Source organism: Ambystoma mexicanum, chromosome 9 (genome assembly GCF_040938575.1).
Source record: "Ambystoma mexicanum isolate Mex_15411 chromosome 9, UKY_AmexF1_1, whole genome shotgun sequence".
NCBI classification, from domain to species: Eukaryota; Metazoa; Chordata; class Amphibia; order Caudata; family Ambystomatidae; genus Ambystoma; species Ambystoma mexicanum.
Genome location: NC_090931.1, coordinates 625,377,902 through 625,395,296, shown reverse-complemented (window position 1 = coordinate 625,395,296; position 17,395 = coordinate 625,377,902). Strand labels below are relative to the sequence as shown.

Genomic DNA, 17,395 nt, shown 5'->3' with positions numbered 1-17,395 from the left:
GCCCGTTTATTAACAGAAGATAACTATTTGAAAAAAGAACAAGGAAGACTAAGTGGTCATTGAGTGCATGACTGTCGGCATCAGTTGTACTGACCTTCTGCAGATTTAAATGATCTACTGTGTGTATCGTAGGCTTATAATAAGCATGCAGCACTCTGGGTAGGAAATTGCATAAATTCTTTAGAGACCTACTTTGTGATTAAATGACCACTGCTCTGCAGGAGTACAGGGATGAGTAGTGGCTAATCCACCTACTCAGCCCCACATCTATACTAAACCAGCACTGATTCCAATCGTAAAGATGAAATGGGCACAGTTGAAAGGTATACCTCCTTCGCCTGTTTTGTGAGCACAGGCCGAGGGCAGGCTATATCTTCAGGAGTGGTGTGAGCTGATAACAATAGCAAACCAAACAGTGTTGAGACATTTTTATTTTGGAATTATTACACTTGTGATATATAAATAGACCCTTTCATAAAACAAGCAAATTAAAAACTCAAAATCCTGCCCCTAACCCCCATAAAGGGACAGAGATGTTTGATGTGAAAGGCTATTTTATGTTGATAAAGCAGGAGTTTTCAAACCGCAAACCTAGCAGCAATAAAAGTCACTGTGGTCAAAAAGTGGACCAGCTGGACAGGGCCTCATCGCAGAACCTTTTACATATGGTCCTTTCTGCTCAACCACATCAAATCTGGCTTCTAGGTGCTTTCACAGCAGTTCAGCTGGTGGCGAGATGGTCAGATCAATGCAATCCCAGCATTGCGTCGGTTTGAAGGTGCACGCTCCCGTTTGGGTCAAGTCGGCAGTAAGTCGATGGCTTCCAGCAGTCTGGTGCTCCCACAGTGTTTAAAGTAGGAAGTCTGCTTCATTGGGTCCATCCAGCATCTGTGTCGCTCATATCTGAGAAAGAGGTGGTGTGGACGTTTAACTACCTGCTGGAGGAGCTTTTCAGACGGACTAGTGCAAGTAGACAAAGGAACAGTGTTTAACAACCTTTCTTATGTGTGTTTATTTGTATGAAGGAACAACCCTTTAAGTGCTCATGAAGTAAGTTCAGACTTCAAGTACTTTAACAGAGACCATGTTTAAATGTAGTATTGTTTTTGCATTATTATGTAAAGCCAAGAACCCTTAATTGAATTGTAGTTACGCTTTCAGCAGTTTTAGATTTAGCCCTTTGTACTGTTTTTCCAGGATTTATGTGATGGATAGTACATATTGCTGTGGGGCACTCCCTTTAGGGCTGCGGCTTTGAACTGTGTATATATTATGAACACATGAATAACAGAAGACTGATCTATAAGGAAATCTGCTTGTTTCCCCACAACTGAATGTTTTTGTTAGGTCAAGGGCCGAGTGAAGGATGTGTTTGGCTTGCCACTGAATCCCCACAGGGCTGAAGCAGGGTTCCTCACATCTGTCTGCCGAGCTTTGGCAAAGACTGTCACATCTCTTCCTCCGGCTTCCTGCCCCTTTAGAGGCTTTGGCAAATCCCAAATTTGTCTCATTTCTATGAGTCAGACAGGTGCGGTACCAGAGAGTGACCACAGTGAAGAAGAGCTGCTCTGAGAATACACTGGCACTCGCATGTATTCTCTCCTCCTTGAAGGACTTGTGCATTGAGTGCAACTCGGATTGGATGTAAATGCACTCTGAGTTAGCATCCAAAGTTGGGTAAGGTATTGATGAGCCTCAAAATAGAATGGTAGTTTGATAGGTTTTTGTGGTGGATTACCAAAGATGAGCCTCACAGAGGCTTCAAATAGGGCTTACAATGTGAACTTATGTGATGCTGTCACATGGTGCTGGCCCATATGTGACCTATACCAACTACATGTTTATGAAATGTTATCACTTGCCTATTTTGAGGATGATACTCAATGATCAGATGTCCTCTTTTCTCTTGACTCTCTTCCAATCTAGGATGGAGAAAATACTTCTTACTCCTGCTCCTTTCTTTTTCCTTTGCCCAGGTGGACCTAGTGAAGAAGAAGGGAGTCCTGCTGGACTTGGTGGAAGGTCTGACTGAAGGATTTGTAAATGGAAAGAAGCTGCGAGTGAAATCTTTGATCAAGCCCCTCCCCTACTCCCAGCAGAAGGAGCGTTTGCAACCATCGGCTGCTGATCGGGTGGTGGACATTGGCGAAGCAAACTGTGAGAACAGGTTTGAACCTGTGAAAGACCTACAAGACTGGCAAGAAAAGGTCAGCAAGGATAATGGGGCACCTTCTGATCACAGACTTGACTCTGGAGCAGATGTATACAGGAATCCGGAAGAGTCGAACTGTGATAACCAGGCAGTTTTGGAACTAGCATATGTGACCACAGACAAAAGTGAGAAGCAGATGGGCAGGGCCTCTGATTCAAGAAAGGGCTGGCCACATTTCCAGGAGGTGTTCATGCTGTCAGCAGTGAGTGGAGAGGAGGTAGAGACCCTAAAGGTAAATCCCTGGAAGAAATACTGATTGTAGAGTATCCGACAGTACTAGGTGCTCCCTGATGTTTGGTGTTCCTACCGCTCATTTTATCTCCCGCCTGCTGCCTATAACCTTTGTCAGGATGGCCACTGTGCATCAACAGATATCCTGCCTCAAATATGAAGTACAAGAAGGGTTCTGGGATTGTGTGCAGTTTAGGGCCAAACTAAAAGGTTTCTCACTTTCTACTCGAGTTACTTCCCAATTCAGTCTTTTTCATTGCTGACGACATTTCAGCTATCGTGGTCTCTCCTTTGGTATTACCAATGCTGGTTTAAAAGGGGCTCCTGAACCCTATTTATGAAAAGTCCAACAGTTGTTTCTGGACTGTTTGAAGGAAGTGTCACGTTTTTTTCACTAAGAAGTGGCATGGCCTCCTGGGGGATCCTAGCCTTTCTACCAGAGTTCCCAAGCTTTCCCTGGTTCTTGCCACCCCTGTGCCCATCACCTCTTACTCCTCTCCGCCTCACCATGGCTCATTCTTCCTCCTGCCTCTTGAGGCCAGCCTAGGATCAGCTGGACTCACTCGTCCCACCTGATGCTGTCTCAATACCTGGCTTTACCTAACGCCTCCTTCTATAAGCCTCTCCACTCCTGTCTATCTTGAATAACTTTTAAAGTGCTTTGTTTCTTTCTACATCAGCCTTCTAATCTCGTCCTCTGCCTCAAGCTCCTTTTACTTACTGATCCAACTTTGAATATGTTACACTTTGCTATTTCCTCCTCTGACCCCTCATCAACCTTCTACACAAACAGCCTCTATTTCGTTCTCCTCTTCTCTTCAAGCCATTCCTTCTCAACAACTGTTAGTCTCTTACTACCTCCCCAGTCTGTCTCGCTTTCCCCCTACCTATACTGTATCTATTTAATGATTTCAGCCTTCACCTGCAGACTCTCCTCCACAACCTCTTCATGTCTTCTCCGGTGTCTCCTTAGTACTCTTGTCTTCCATGACCTTGAGCTCTTCTATAACCCGCTTCCTCCATACACTCCTGTATCTCTTCTCCAACCACCTTTCTCAACAAATGTTCTTCTCCAACAACTGATCTTCATTATCCCCCTTTATACCTTTAACACAGGTCTCCTGATGAACCCCAGCTTCTCCTTTGATTCTATCAACACCTCGCATCGCTCTTGGCCCATCTCCTTACTCTCGCCAATCTCCAGCAGGACTTTCTCCTTCGTGGCTTATGAGATACTCTTCCAGCTCCTTCTGCACTCCTTCATTCAGCTTTCTCCTCCTTCCTGCTCCAGCCATTGTCCTTCTCCAGCTTACCTCCTAACGATTAAACTCACTGACTAAGCCCTTGTATTTGTATAGAGCCCTGTCCCTGCTTTCACATGACCTTGGGGTATGTGGACTCGGCTGTGCAGACTTGGCATAGGGTGCTTAGGAGCTGTGGTTCTCTGTGCCTGGGTTAGTCTCCAGTCTTTGCTGAACTGCAGCCTCATGAACTACATTCCCCATCTTGGAGTTCCTAATTGCCTCTTCCTGTATAGCCTGCTGTTTTAGGTGTTGGCTGATCGATCCCTCCCACAGTTGACCCAAGTAGTCTCTCTTCATGGAGCTCGACCTACAGGGTTCCAAAATGAAATTTCTTTTGGGTAATCTTACTTCAGATTTAAAAGCCTTTGAAATTGTACCTGCAATATTCCCCCAGGGGTATTGAGTACCCCGGCAACACCGTGTGAGAACACGATACTGTGCAAGCTCTACCCTGATGCTAGCTTCCATTTCCGAGTTAGGGCTGGTCGACTGCCTCTGAGATTCCTCGGCCTAGCTCATTACACTCTCCTTTGCAGAAGAGCAGCCCAACTGCTCTTTAATTCCCTACAAGCCCACCTGCCCTCTTGTCCCCTTGGTTTTAATGGGGCACATGGGAGGGTTTCAATTACTTTTCTAGTCAATGGGGAGAGACCCTATGTCCTGGGTAGCCCATAAACAGCCATTGTCAAGTGCAGGTGCCCTTTGACTGTCCTCTGTCCTGATGACCAGGCAGGGTACTTTATCATGGCTCATGCCTACATCACTTCAATCACCCTCCAGCTATGCTTTGGATCCTCTTGTTTGTATTTGTTTTATAGAATGTCAACATGCTGCCTTATAGATGTTTATTGCTTAATCGGCCTCATACTTCCCACCGTAGGTCAAACCACCTGCTTTGTATGGGTGTCTAGGTCATTGTGCATGTGCTGTTTTTGTTGAATACTGGTAGCTTGCAACAACACAAGGGCATAGTGGAAGGGTGTAGAGCAGGACATTGCAATGAACCTGGTATATTTTGTTCAATTTAATTATGTGTCTTGTCTTCCAGAGGTACTTGTTAACGCTAGCGAAGCCCAACCCATGGGAGTTTCATAGCAGCGTTGTGACTACACAATCCCCCGAAGAGATCTGCAATAATATCATCCGCTCCAAGCTGCTGGATCATCTGCCAAAGGAAGTGCCATACAATGTAACCCAGGTGAGCCCAAAAATGAGCTTGAAAAACAGACATAACAAAATGGGTGAGCAAAAGAAGCTGGCAAGAACACAGGAAACCAAGCAAGCAGTGAAACCTGCAAATAGTCGTTTATACAGTCATGCATACATGCAGGTTCACAAGTACCCTGACATCGGGGCTCCAAATATAGTGTTTTACTACCTAAATAAAGTTGGCAGCACAAAACAAAATTCCCATTCAGAATGGGGGTATTTTTCTTTCAGGCAACTGACAATATATGTGAACTTAAAAAAAACTTTTTTTTGTAATCCTTTATTTCTTTGCACATAAATAATTCATGCAGATTATATGCATTTTTTTAAAACTTTGTTATTATTAAACATCTTAAATAAACAAACGGAGAGCCAGGTAACCCCTGGCATTGAGACATCAATAAATAACAATGTCAGATTTTATTACCACCCCACCCCCTACCAGCCTCCGTCCCAACCCTCCTCCCACCACATAGGCATACCAAGTTCCGTTGGACTGTGGGATAAGGAAGCAGTGGGAAGAACGACCAGTTACTAGCTAAAACTTTTCAATCTGATTGACGAGGTGAGGCCATGCATTACCCTATCGACTTGGACATAACGAGGCCGATGAAAGGCGGTACAGAGAAGATTTACAGAGGTTCCATTGGCACTTAGGAATCACAATCTCATAGTATCACATTCATCATTCAGAAGAACAGTCCGCTCCTGCACAAAGGAAGACATACCATAATTAGTTATGGCAGTCAGTTTCTCGTAAACAAAGATAACCCTTAACTTGCTAAGCCATTCCCCTTTGGATGGAGCCAGAATACTTTTCCATTTTTGAGCAAGGGCTAATCTCCCCGCTCTCACCATTGCTCTGACCACTTTTGGGAAGTTATACAACTCGGAGTCCAGCATAGGCGTACCCAGAAGGATCTCCAGAGGAAGTGGAGACGGGCTAATGCCCACTATGTCTTTGATGCAGCTGAGCAGTTCGGACCAGTACACCTGAATAACCGGACATTCCCACTACATGTGATACCAAGTACCGTACTGCGAACACATCCTAGGACATAGTGGAGACACATTTTTCAACATTTTGGACAGGGTAGCCAGGGGGCGGTGCCAAGAGTTGAGTATCTTGAAACTGTGTTCCAGGGACGAGGTATACAATGAACCAGAGAAGATGGATTCGAAAATCGCCTCCACGTTGGCTCCTCCAAAGTCATACCCAACCTCTCTTCCCATATTTGTTTAAAAGGTTGTCTACCCTCCAAACCATCTGTGATAAGAGCGATATAGATCTTGGAAAGGGAGTCCTTCCTCGTCGAGGGTTCAACCAAGATTCTTTCAAAGGGGGTGAGGGGGCGAATCAAATCAGAAACCCACCGAGGGTGGGTGAGAATACCTTTCAGTCGTAGGTATTCGAAAACAGGGGGGATTATCCCCCAATGCATCAGACAGTTGGCCATATTCAATGAAGTCCCCCTGGCGAAAGAGTTGAGCTGCCCTCTCCAAGCCTTTGTCTGACCACGACTGTGTGTTGCGGAAGCCCCTGGATCCAAGGCTGAAAGGGAGGCCCCAGAGAGATGATGGGGGGGGGGGCGGAGGGGGGACGGCCAAGAGGAGAGCTGTTTATTGTCTTTGGTGTCCAGGAGGCCCACAAGGCGGCAACGATAGGGTGAGATTTAAAGTGAGAGGGGAGAGATTTAGGGGGGGGGGCATAGTAAATCCCTAACATTTTACGGGTGGGAGTGAATGTCCTCAATGTAGGTCCAATAAGTCCCTACGTCATCCCTCATATGCTCCAACATCACGCAAAGCTGGGCTGTCTTATGGTATAGCCTAAAGTCGGGGAGACCGAAGCCTCCACATGACTTTGGCTGGGTTAAGGTTGAGAATTTGCCTCTTGCTCTTTTACCATTCCAGATGAAATGGAGGAGTCTGGATTGTAATACCTCAAAAAAGGCCCCAGGGATCACCACAGGAAGGGCTACGAAGAGATAAAGAAGCTGAGGCAAGATGTTAATTTTCATAGTGACCATGCGCCCGATCCATGAAGAGAGTAAGGGGTGCCCAGCGTATAAGGTCGCTACAAATATGCATTTTTTAACTCAAAGTTCCCCTTCGGATCAGGCAGTAATATTCAGTCTCCTCCCAGTCGTTTAGCTTTACTAGTGCCACTGTTCTTAACATATCTCTGGGGCTGTGTGGGTGGAAACAGGGCTGCAGCACCCTCTAACTGTTATCTATTTTTTTATTGTTTTTTAAAATTGGTAGAATTACTTTGTAGTGAGTAAACGTGGCTGGTACACCGCTTTTGTGTTGGGCTGCCTGATATAGAAGACCTGAGCCCAGGTTTTCTTCAAGTCCTATGTAAGGCAACTTTGAAAAGACCAAAGAGCCAGCAATTACTGTGTACAAGTGAGCTCAGAAAGGCACAAAGAGTAGATCAGGCCTTCAAAAATGAAAATTTTAAAAAAGGATGCAAAACATAGTGAGCGAGCACAGGCTAACCCTGTGCGCTGAGAAATAAATTGAGCAGGCAGAACCTGTACATGTGAGCTCTTATGTGGGTATCTTGTTTTTCTTTTTCTCTTTAGTCCATTGAGCTATGGGAAGAAGGGCCAGCTGGGGAGTTGGTCATCCAGCAGAAGCTTGTGGTGCAAAAAGATAGTCATGCTGTGAGTACATCAGCTGATGCAGTTAGTAGTGCAGCATGTTTGTAGCAAGGTTTCTTCCCAATCTGAGTCTTGTATGGTTGAACGAATGTAAGTGGTTTTGTTTGAGAAACGCACTTCAAGTCTGGCAGAGATTTCACTGCATTTTTCTGTTACTGAGGCCTCAGGATCTGGAGAGGCATGCCATTGTGATAGTAAGAGACCCACACCCCCACCCCAAATACCACAATTTTAATGGAACCCAAGTTGCCAGATACTAAGCTGAACATTTCTAGGCTCTACTGCCTCTCTTGCCTTTCACACTCTGTGAAACCAAGCTTTGATCTCCACGGTTCTAGTCTCATTGACACTGTATTTTTGTGGACCAGCTCAATTTGACAACAAAATGTAGTATTGTGAACCCACACACTCTCAGGAACCAAGCCTTGCCCTCTGTAGTAACGCAGTATCATGGGCCTTTCACGCACTGTTAACACGCTATGCTTCTCACTACTGCAGCTTCTTCGAACCCACAATCGCGGATACCAAAGTGAGCTCGGTCTCCTAGTACTATGGTCTTACGATCCACATGCTTTTCCCCATTTGTACAGCCTTCTAAATCCCAAACCCACTGACACCAAATGTAGCTCTCCGGTACTTCATCTTGTTGACTTTTTCTTGCTTCCTGTACTCTTCTGGTTTGTAAACATCTGCATTTATGTTGCCTACAGAAAATGCTGATTGGCCCAGGAGGGCAGCTAATTCGCAAAATAGCACAAGAGGCTGGCGAAGAGCTAATGAATATTTTCCTGTGCGATGTTTGCCTCAGGCTGGCGGTTAAGGTGAAGAAGTGAGACTCTGACACTGCTGACTGGAGAGAACACCAGCTATGGAGGGCCCACTACACTTCTATGAACAATGTCAAAGCTGTGAGAGACGTATTTACTGGTCACAACCCAAGCATGCAGAGATCCTAACTGTGAGACCAGCAGATTCTAACTGTGAGACCAGCAGAAGGAATTCTTCCAGATCTACTGACTCATGATGTGAACAAGTGCTAAATCTGACCATCAGGGACGATTGATGGGATAAACCCCCTTACCTCCTTGCATTTGTCTTCATGCAATACATTCAACTTGGGTCTTGCAAGTCAGATTACTACAGCAATGCATTCTGCATAGACTGTCCTACTTTTCTCTGCTGTGTGTGGTGCAAATCTAAGAGAGGGAATGTATCGGGGTCTGCATTGGTTCGTACTTGAGACAGCATGCACCAAATCATTGTTTCCCAATTTTGTTTTCATAAAACAGCAACACCTACCTGTCAATGCTAGGAAGAAGTGTGGGCTGAGAGTGAGGGTTTTTTTTGTGTCGTCAAATCGTTGATTTGGGTTCACTGTCCTGGAATGTGTTGATATGAGATTAAGGTGGTAGAGTACAAAAACGTCCCAGTCAAGCCTATAATTTAAAGGCTGACCTGCTCCTGCCTGTGCTTCCTGTCAGTTCCAGCAAGACACGGTGAAGCTTTGCTAGACTTGAGTGGTTTGGAGATAATGTTTTACATTGCCAGCAGCGCACCAAGGCCATGAGATCTGTGTGCCATGCTGGGGGAGCTGTACTCACTGAATCTGTTGGGAAAGTGGTCAAATATCTTTGCCTTGAAGTTAGGAGAGGGAGGCAGGCTTGACCTGTGGAATGAGTTGAAACCATCCCACCAATTACCCGTGTCCGAGGTAGCAGATGGGGAAGCCCCCAGCTCTCACTTCATGTAGGCGAACCATGCTCCTTTTGTAAGATGTGTGCCATGAGGTCACGGGGTTCAAGTGCCTTGTTTGGAGTGTGGGGAAACATGCACATTTCTGAACACCTCAGAGTGGCTTCCGAGTTTAGAGGCCCATTTTGTCTGTTCCAGGCTCTGCCTTGCCGAATAACCCCCTCCGGGTGGAATTGAAATCCCATGTTTTCCTTCGGAGACCTTATGAAAAGTCCACATGAAATAATTGAAACTATAAAGTTATTTGACAAGAACTCTGGCTACTTTTCGTCTGTTTTGATACTTGGTGTGTCTTTTCTCCTTGCCTATTGCAAGGAACCACCACTCCTGTGCATCAGGATGCCTAACAAGGTTAGAAGCTGCACTGAATAGAATGCTGTTGAAATTAACTGATGTGATATTTAGAGTCCAGACCAATAGCGTGGCATGCCACGGCTTTCGAATGTTGCATATTCATTATAAACTCTCCTAACCTTGCAACACTACACAATGTTAATTATACTTTTGGTTGGAGTGGGGTGCAGTAACAACTTTATTGATAAGATGTGGATTATCCTGATGTTCCTTCCCAGGGAAAGGGAAATCCTTTACAAAGCAGCAACAGTGATGGGTAATGTTGACTCTCCTGGTTGGGTGGCGTCATGTACTGATGCGGAGCATGACACTGCCACTGGCTGGACACCACTTACTGGTGCATGAAGCTCAGGAAGGATCCTCCAAAGAAACCTCTTACTAGGGTCGACCCAAAGCATCTGTTTCTCCCATTACCTTCTTTGCCTTAGGAAGCTGTTTTGCTGGAAGTACACCATGTTGCAAGCAGGTGTCCTGCGAATGGTGCACTGGGTAGCCCTCTTGCATGAGTTAGTCTCGGTACAATGCTGCTTACACTAATGTATGAGAGGAATGTAGTGTCCGCATGAGGTGGCGGGAGCACCTCCACTGTGACCGGTCCTTAAATTCCCTGCAATGATGAAGAAAAAACAAAATACATTTGATCTCCTTTTGGGCCTAGAAATTCGAGTGGGAGCGCAGTGGTTCATACCCCTGCAACTCTGCCCGGCTCCATCCAGCTGTTCCAGTATTTCTGTGCCTGCCATTTTTGTGAATTTGTGTTAGAGTTTTTACAAGTTCACATAAACTCCCCTTTGTCACTCTGCTTTGATACTGGACAAGAGTGGAACGGCTCCTCAATATACATATCTGTTAGGCAGAATTATATGCAGTACCCTTTGGGAACACCACACACAATTAAGACTACAAGTGACAGTACAAATTCACCTTTGGTACAAGCCTGTACTACACAGTAAAGTGGTAGCGATGGCTGATCAGCTAGACTTATCTCAAGAGCAAGCGAGCAGCATCAATAGTTACACAAAGGACAGCAATTACTATGATTCAAACAAACACTGACTCAAGGTTTCGGAGTAAAAGACTTTATTTAGACATCAGTTGTAAAACATTTCACTAAAGTAAAGCAGTTGAAAAATCGCACTCTTAATACACCACGCCACTCCCAATAGATTCTGGACAAGTTAAACTCAAAATGAAATCTGAGAAAAATGGCACTCCAGTAATTAAAAAAGGGAGGGAAAGACAAAGTTAGGTAAATATTGAGCAGCACCAACAGGTAAGTAAGCTGGGCAATCTAGAAAGAGGAACTACAGTGATGGAATCAAATCAAAAAGGCTTAGGGCCAAAGTCAATAGGACAAAAGTCTTTTGCTCAAGATCACACAGTTCAGGGTAGTTTGCAGTTAGGTCTTTGCCAAGGGTTGCGGACGAAGTTGGTCGGCAGAAAAGTTAGTTTAAAGAGTAGAGAAGGACATGCCCTCGGATTGGCGAAAGGTTTCACCCACCTTCACCCCGGCTAGACGAAACGAACAAACGGATTTGCACATTACCTTTTAAATGGAGAAGAAGCTGTAGCTGGGGTGGACGTTCCTGGCAGTTCCTGCAGGCTCACGGTTCCTGAAGCGACTGTCGGAGTAACTTTAAGTAGGAAGACTGGAGGGTCCTACACTGCCTAGGGAAGAAACCAGCAGCAGAGCAAAGCAACGAATAAAAGGTGCACTGCTTAAAACCCATGCAGGGTCCGACCTTCCTGGCTATCCGGTTCACTGAAGCTCTGTACAGCAAATTCGACCAGAGGAGGGAGTCCTGGCTTGCAGTTTGGGCGAACTGGTTGGTCCCACCAGTTTAGGGGAAGAAGATTCCTGGTAGATCTTCTCTGTCGTTGGAGTCTGAAGATTCGGGCCTGCAGCAGGGCTTCACCGGGTGGTTCAGTTCTGGTAGGGGTCCTCTTCTGTCAGCTTCTCGTCGGTTCTTTCGTTCCAGTGGCGACTCTGCCTTTCCAATCCCAGAGACCTGCTTTTTATGCAGTTTTCCCCCATTCAGACAGCCTGGCTGTCAATCACACAGCAGGGTGGCTGTCCCGCCGGGACAGTCACCTAGCCAATCAAACGGAGTGCAACTTGGGTTACCAAGGGAATCCATGGAAGGGGTCTTAAAACTCCCCCCTCACATGCTGCCTACCCAGACTTTCAGGCTTTCAGACTGTGGAGAAGCCAGCGAAAATACGGTGAACAAAGTAACCAAACCTGGTTTGGCGCATGGAGTAAAACACGAGAAAGACATTTCCAAAAAGAAATGGCGAATAAACCCAGCCGGAACCGTATAAAAACGTATATGTTCCAGCGGGTTTAAGTTCGAGGCTACCAAGATAGCCTAAAACAATACCAAGGTTATTTAAGATAACCCCTGTAGGAAAAATAGGGTAGTTGCCACTGCCACCAGCCAAGTCTTGATGAAAAGGGAGTGAAACAATGCTCCAAGAGAAACAGGAAAAAAAGGGATAAGTATTAACCCTTTCAAGTACTCTGTGTAAGATAGGGTGAACTGGGTCTGTGGATTTTAAAAGACTAATAAAGTTAATGGCAACTTTACATGTTCTGGGAGACGGTAGTCAGTCCCAGAAAATGGAGTCTGAGTTGGGAAGTCTAAAAGACAACCCTGTGTCACTGCACTGAAGGTGCTGTGTAACACAATAAAAAGATGATGCCTATGGAGTAGGTGAGGCTCCACAGTCTATGAACACAAGATAATGTTAAACACACTCAGCAAAACACATTCAAGAGTGGGGGAAAAAGGCTCACACTCTTATCAGGTGAAAAAAAAAAAAAATCCTAGAAATCGAGCAAAGCTGCTGAGGGACTCAGTGGGTAAGAGAAATTAGCCATCGAGGAGAATTTACCCTAACAATATCTGTCAGTCAATACTAAATGTACATTAAAATATCCATAAAGGTTCATACACGCTTAAAAAAAAAAAAAAGAAAAAAAATCACTAATCCAGAAGACCGATAAAAATAGAACTCACATTATCTAAAACGGAATACTACAGTAAACTGTCAACCCGCAACTCTATCTCTTCACATTCAAATTTGCTGTGTGAATTGGGCAAAATTGCTAGCACATCCTATCACTGACCTGAAAGACTTTTTTTCTAAACCGGGTCCGTATATTGTCTTACACACAGAATGATGGTTTCATTGTAGAGGCACTGTGGGAGCTGGTCTTCTCCTTTTTTTGATGGGTTTTATTGTAATTCCATGAACTCTTTTTACAGTGGACTTTTGCAGGATCCCCAATTGCTTCTTTACCAGCTTTTGTATCTACCCACCTGCATCTCCCTTCGCTTCCACTCACTACCCTCCTCTAATCCCAGCTTAAATTGGAAGGAAGAGTTTGTCTATTTGCAACAATTTGTGCATGAAAACCATCAAAAGGGAAACCTTGTTAATTTTTCAAATTTCTTTCAGATATTTTAGCTGTTTCTGTATACTTTACACTCTGCTACATGCTAAGCAGCCAGAAGATCTATCTGCAGCACCTCACTTACCATGCAGCTCAGACCCACTATTGCTCAGCAAACTAGACTACTGGAACATCAGCCCACACTTCTCCTTCCAGCACCTCACTATAGTACACAGTTTCTCTAACTGCAGCTTGTTCACACTTTGCTCACACTAGACGAGATAGACAGTGCAAACACACCAGCTTTCAGAAGGAGCTTCTTATCTGTGGTAAGTTCTCTATATGTGTCACTCATTCGAATGTTGAAATCTGTCCATTACCTCCAGCAAACCTTCTCGCTCTGTTCTCCAGTCTGTAACATTGTTTGCAAATGCCACACCTCATCATCCGTGCCGTGCCCCTTGGCCTTCAATCTGCTACTGTTTACCTTGTGGGGTGGGTGTGAAGAAACATCAAAACCCACCTTTTACAGCGCAGAGTCTTTGACTCAGCTGATCCATAAACTCAAGGTTACACAAGCTTATTAAACATTTCATATGACGTCCGGAGAGAGATCATTGATGTTACTTTTATATTCTGCAAATAAGTAAGTTCAAACACACACTCTTGCATTGTTTGGACCTAAGAAAGCCAATCTATTCCTTGTGCTACAAAGATCTTTGAGGAAAGTTCCTTGAAATGGCAGGCTGCCTATTTAAAAGGCTCATATTGTAGATAATCGTGATACCTCGTAATGCAAGTTTTACAGGCTCACTCTGTGAACAGCAGTGCAATCCTTCGTGCCATATCACTTTTACAGTCTTTGGTCTTCAGATGGGCTATCCTGGGTGCCTGGGAGGTCCAGACCTCTTGTAAATGATTCACAGACAGGACAGACCCATTCTTGTAACAGGAGAGGTATTTCCTAGGTTACACTGATGTTCTATCGTCAGGCTTTGAGCAGCAAAGTAAACCCTTTAGTTTACATAGACTTACACCTTCAGACTGCTCTGTCCCACTGCTTACCTATCTTTAAAGGCTAAGGCTTTTGGCGGTGAACTTTCAATCAGGTTAAATGGATCTTGACTGCCAGACCTCCAACTTCTGCTGGTCAAGGCAAGGTATCTACCATCCACAACTGCATGATTAGTAGCATCACCAGTACACATATACTTCTAGGGAGAGACAGGTAGTGGTGTGATAGTTTTGACTATTGATATGTCTGCTGGTAGATACTGCAAAGAAGAATAAGATGCAAGAAGAATGTGTAATACAGCTTACGTTTTCCTAGTGTACTGTCCCATTTCCTAAAGATGTTGTTTATCAACCTCAGCCACAGGATAATGTGCAAAGGTGGATCACTTGCTCAAATCAAGTATGATCTTATCCCACCACCCCATATATAGGTCAATAGGATGGGTTGACAAACCAAAGAAAGGGTGCAAAGGAAAGTATGGGGAGGTGGGGGGATAGTGTATTGAAGAGGCGAAAGGGAAACGGGAGGGGGGCAGTCCAGGTCTCCTATCTTGAAAACGCTACAAGATATGTGGCAATACGCTAAGAGAGGGAGGAGGAGAATGAATATGCAGGGGGCAGCATTGCATGGTAGGTAGAGGAAAGGTTTTGCGGAAGGGGATAGATCAAAGAGATTGGTATAGTAGGTATATTTTGAGGAGTCCAAAGCAGTCGAGTAGGCAATAAGGAAATCCTTGCAGGGAGAACTAGCCAGCCAGCTATCGGCCATCAACTTGGTTGCAACCTCATCAATACCCTTTGGATAAGAGGGAGAGGCAGGCAGGGTTAAGGGCTGGTGTGAGAAGGATTGTATAGACAGTGTGGACATTGATGGGGGCTGCACTCTACATTAAAACAAGGTATTGAAAGTATAAACATGTAAAGGTATTAGACAATATTCTGTTATTGTAACGGGTGTAAATTGGAAATAATAGGACTAGCTTCCAAGTCCCAAAATAAAAATGACAAGCTTAAATGCCTGACCAGACTCGGAACCCAACTTGCACTCAACCCAAGATTGGACCAAAAGGTTCCAGTGTATTAAATATACCAAAAATATCTCAAACGGCATAAACAAGCAATTTAAAGAGTAGAAATTACTTAGTATGACTACAGTCATTTAATAAAGTAAATGTGCAAAACACAATAACTTTCTTACAGGACCTACAAAATTGTATACAGTCAGTGTCAAAATCATAAAGTTTCACATTTAACTAAAGTAAGGTGCCATGTATCGCCTATGGCTACTCGTTGCCCTTTAAATGAAAGCAAATCAACAGAATCAATGTTGGTCTTAATTTACATATCAAATAATAATTGGAATCCTAGTAGTGAGGAAAAGGATGATGCAGAAATTCCTACGCTTTTTCGGGGCTTCAATGCCCCTTCATCAGGGATACACCCTCTACAAATCTGCAAGTCAAACAAAATTAAAGCCCATTAACAAAACAAATAAATGGAACACATTCTGACAGTTGTTATTTCAAACAATGGTAGCTTGCAAGAAAGCAAAAATCCTCTCAACCTTGCTGGTGTCATTACACCCTGGGACACACTCTTTATGAAGAAAGAAAGTAATGTAACAACCGCAAACACCGCCAGGTGTCACCTGAAGGGTAAAGAAAAGAGAAAAAGCAGAATCAAAGTGAGTGCCTTGAGGGTGTATCACCATAGTAGGAAAAATATGCAGGCACCTAAACGCAAGGAATGACTATTTTGTAGTAAAGCTCAGTCGCAACTAGTGGCCAGTCCAAAATTCAAGACCCAACTATTACGTACAAATGGCATCAGTAAGCTGAATGAACCGATATATTAAAAAAAAATTGAGAAAACATGGAAAGGAATATACCATACAGTATGTTGGACGGCTGACGGAGCCAAATCATGTGCTCATAAACCATCCCCCACTGTAGGGGTGCTGAAACAGTTACCCTGAATATGGTGCTTGTCAACCTCACTGGAGAATATAGCCAATAAGGATAATAAATACAAAACGGCAGCTCTCAGAAAAGCGTGTAAGAGCTGGTCATGATCGTTTCACACCTAAACAATCAAGAAAGAACGACACTGCTTTGAGTGGCAGGACCTTGCAGAGTAACTAAATGCAAAAATGGTCCATTATCGTCATGTTCTCCAACCTAAATTACTGAGAATGCAGCTTACTGTGAAGGTAAAAGTCTGCATTAATCAAAATGCTGCGAGTAACAGCGTGGAAAATCTTGAAGCACCCAAATTAGCCAAGCGTTTGCAAACCCACGGTGTGTAGTGGCACAAGAAACCTCAATACAGTTGCGTCCATGAAACAAAACTAACAAGAAAAGCTGATGGCTTAATGAAAGTTAGAGGGAGAAAAAGTACAATGGAGGAAGATACTTATCAGTCTTAAAAACAGTGGTCGCCATGTTGAAAAAATGTACACCCTATTATGCATTGCATATGTAATATAAAGAAATGATGGGGCTATTCGAGAAGGTGAAATTAAGCCAGTTACTTCTATGCAGTTGAGGTTAACGTAAACCGGATAACAACAAAAAAAGGGGAAAAAGAAAGACGGAACCATCTGTGTAAGTGACTATCAAGCCAATTTATTAAACGCAATAAAGGGGCAAGGGCGCGGTGTTTGGCGTCTTCCTGGTCCCCGGAGGGACTTCCTGCTAATGTGGCCACGCCCCCCTGGGCTTATCTTGCGGCCACTAGCCCCACAGCAGTGAAGCCTGCGGCAGAGCAAGGGCGCGGTGTTTGGCGTCTTCCTTGTCCCCGGAGGGACTTCCTGCTACTGTGGCCACGCCCCCTGGGTTTATCTCACAGCCACTAGCCCCGCAGCGATGAAGCCTGCGGCGGGGCAAGGGCGCGGTGTTTGGCGCCGCAGGTGTTCGGCGTATGCGGAGAGAGGCATTTTCTGCGTAGGCTGTGTAGGCTGTCGGACGGGGCGCCAAGAGAAGTAAGTGCCGGCGAGTGTTATACACCTTTTGACTGTTCGTGACTGTTTCCTACAAGGTGTAGAGCCCGAGAAGTTTGTTGGGTCTATACTCAGCAAATCAGCCCAGTTTCCTCAGGCCTGCTGCGGGGGGTGGGGGGGGCTCAGTTATGTCACTATTAAAATCCTTGAGGTCCTTTAAGGGCCATGCTGTACCAAGGAAACCGGCCAGGAAACCAGACGGCTTTTTGCCATCCACCCCGCCCCTGAACTGTTCCGAGTCTGCCACCAATCCTTCCA

The 17,395-nt window shown here is 44.8% G+C and overlaps 1 protein-coding gene across 2 annotated transcripts in view; it reads left to right on the top strand.

The window, feature by feature from the left end:
* Positions 1-9,628, top strand: part of ERAL1 (Era like 12S mitochondrial rRNA chaperone 1) — a 72,557-nt gene extending 62,929 nt beyond the window's left edge. The window contains exons 8-11 of one of the 2 annotated variants that reach the window (XM_069615308.1): positions 1,977-2,444; positions 4,796-4,945; positions 7,545-7,625; positions 8,333-9,628. In XM_069615308.1, the coding sequence (XP_069471409.1) occupies positions 1,977-2,444; positions 4,796-4,945; positions 7,545-7,625; positions 8,333-8,455 (822 nt within the window). In that variant the 3' untranslated portion in view covers positions 8,456-9,628. The remainder of the gene's footprint in view (positions 1-1,976; positions 2,445-4,795; positions 4,946-7,544; positions 7,626-8,332) is intronic. The other variant, XM_069615309.1, reaches the window with a different exon arrangement.
* Positions 9,629-17,395: the final 7,767 nt, after the last annotated feature.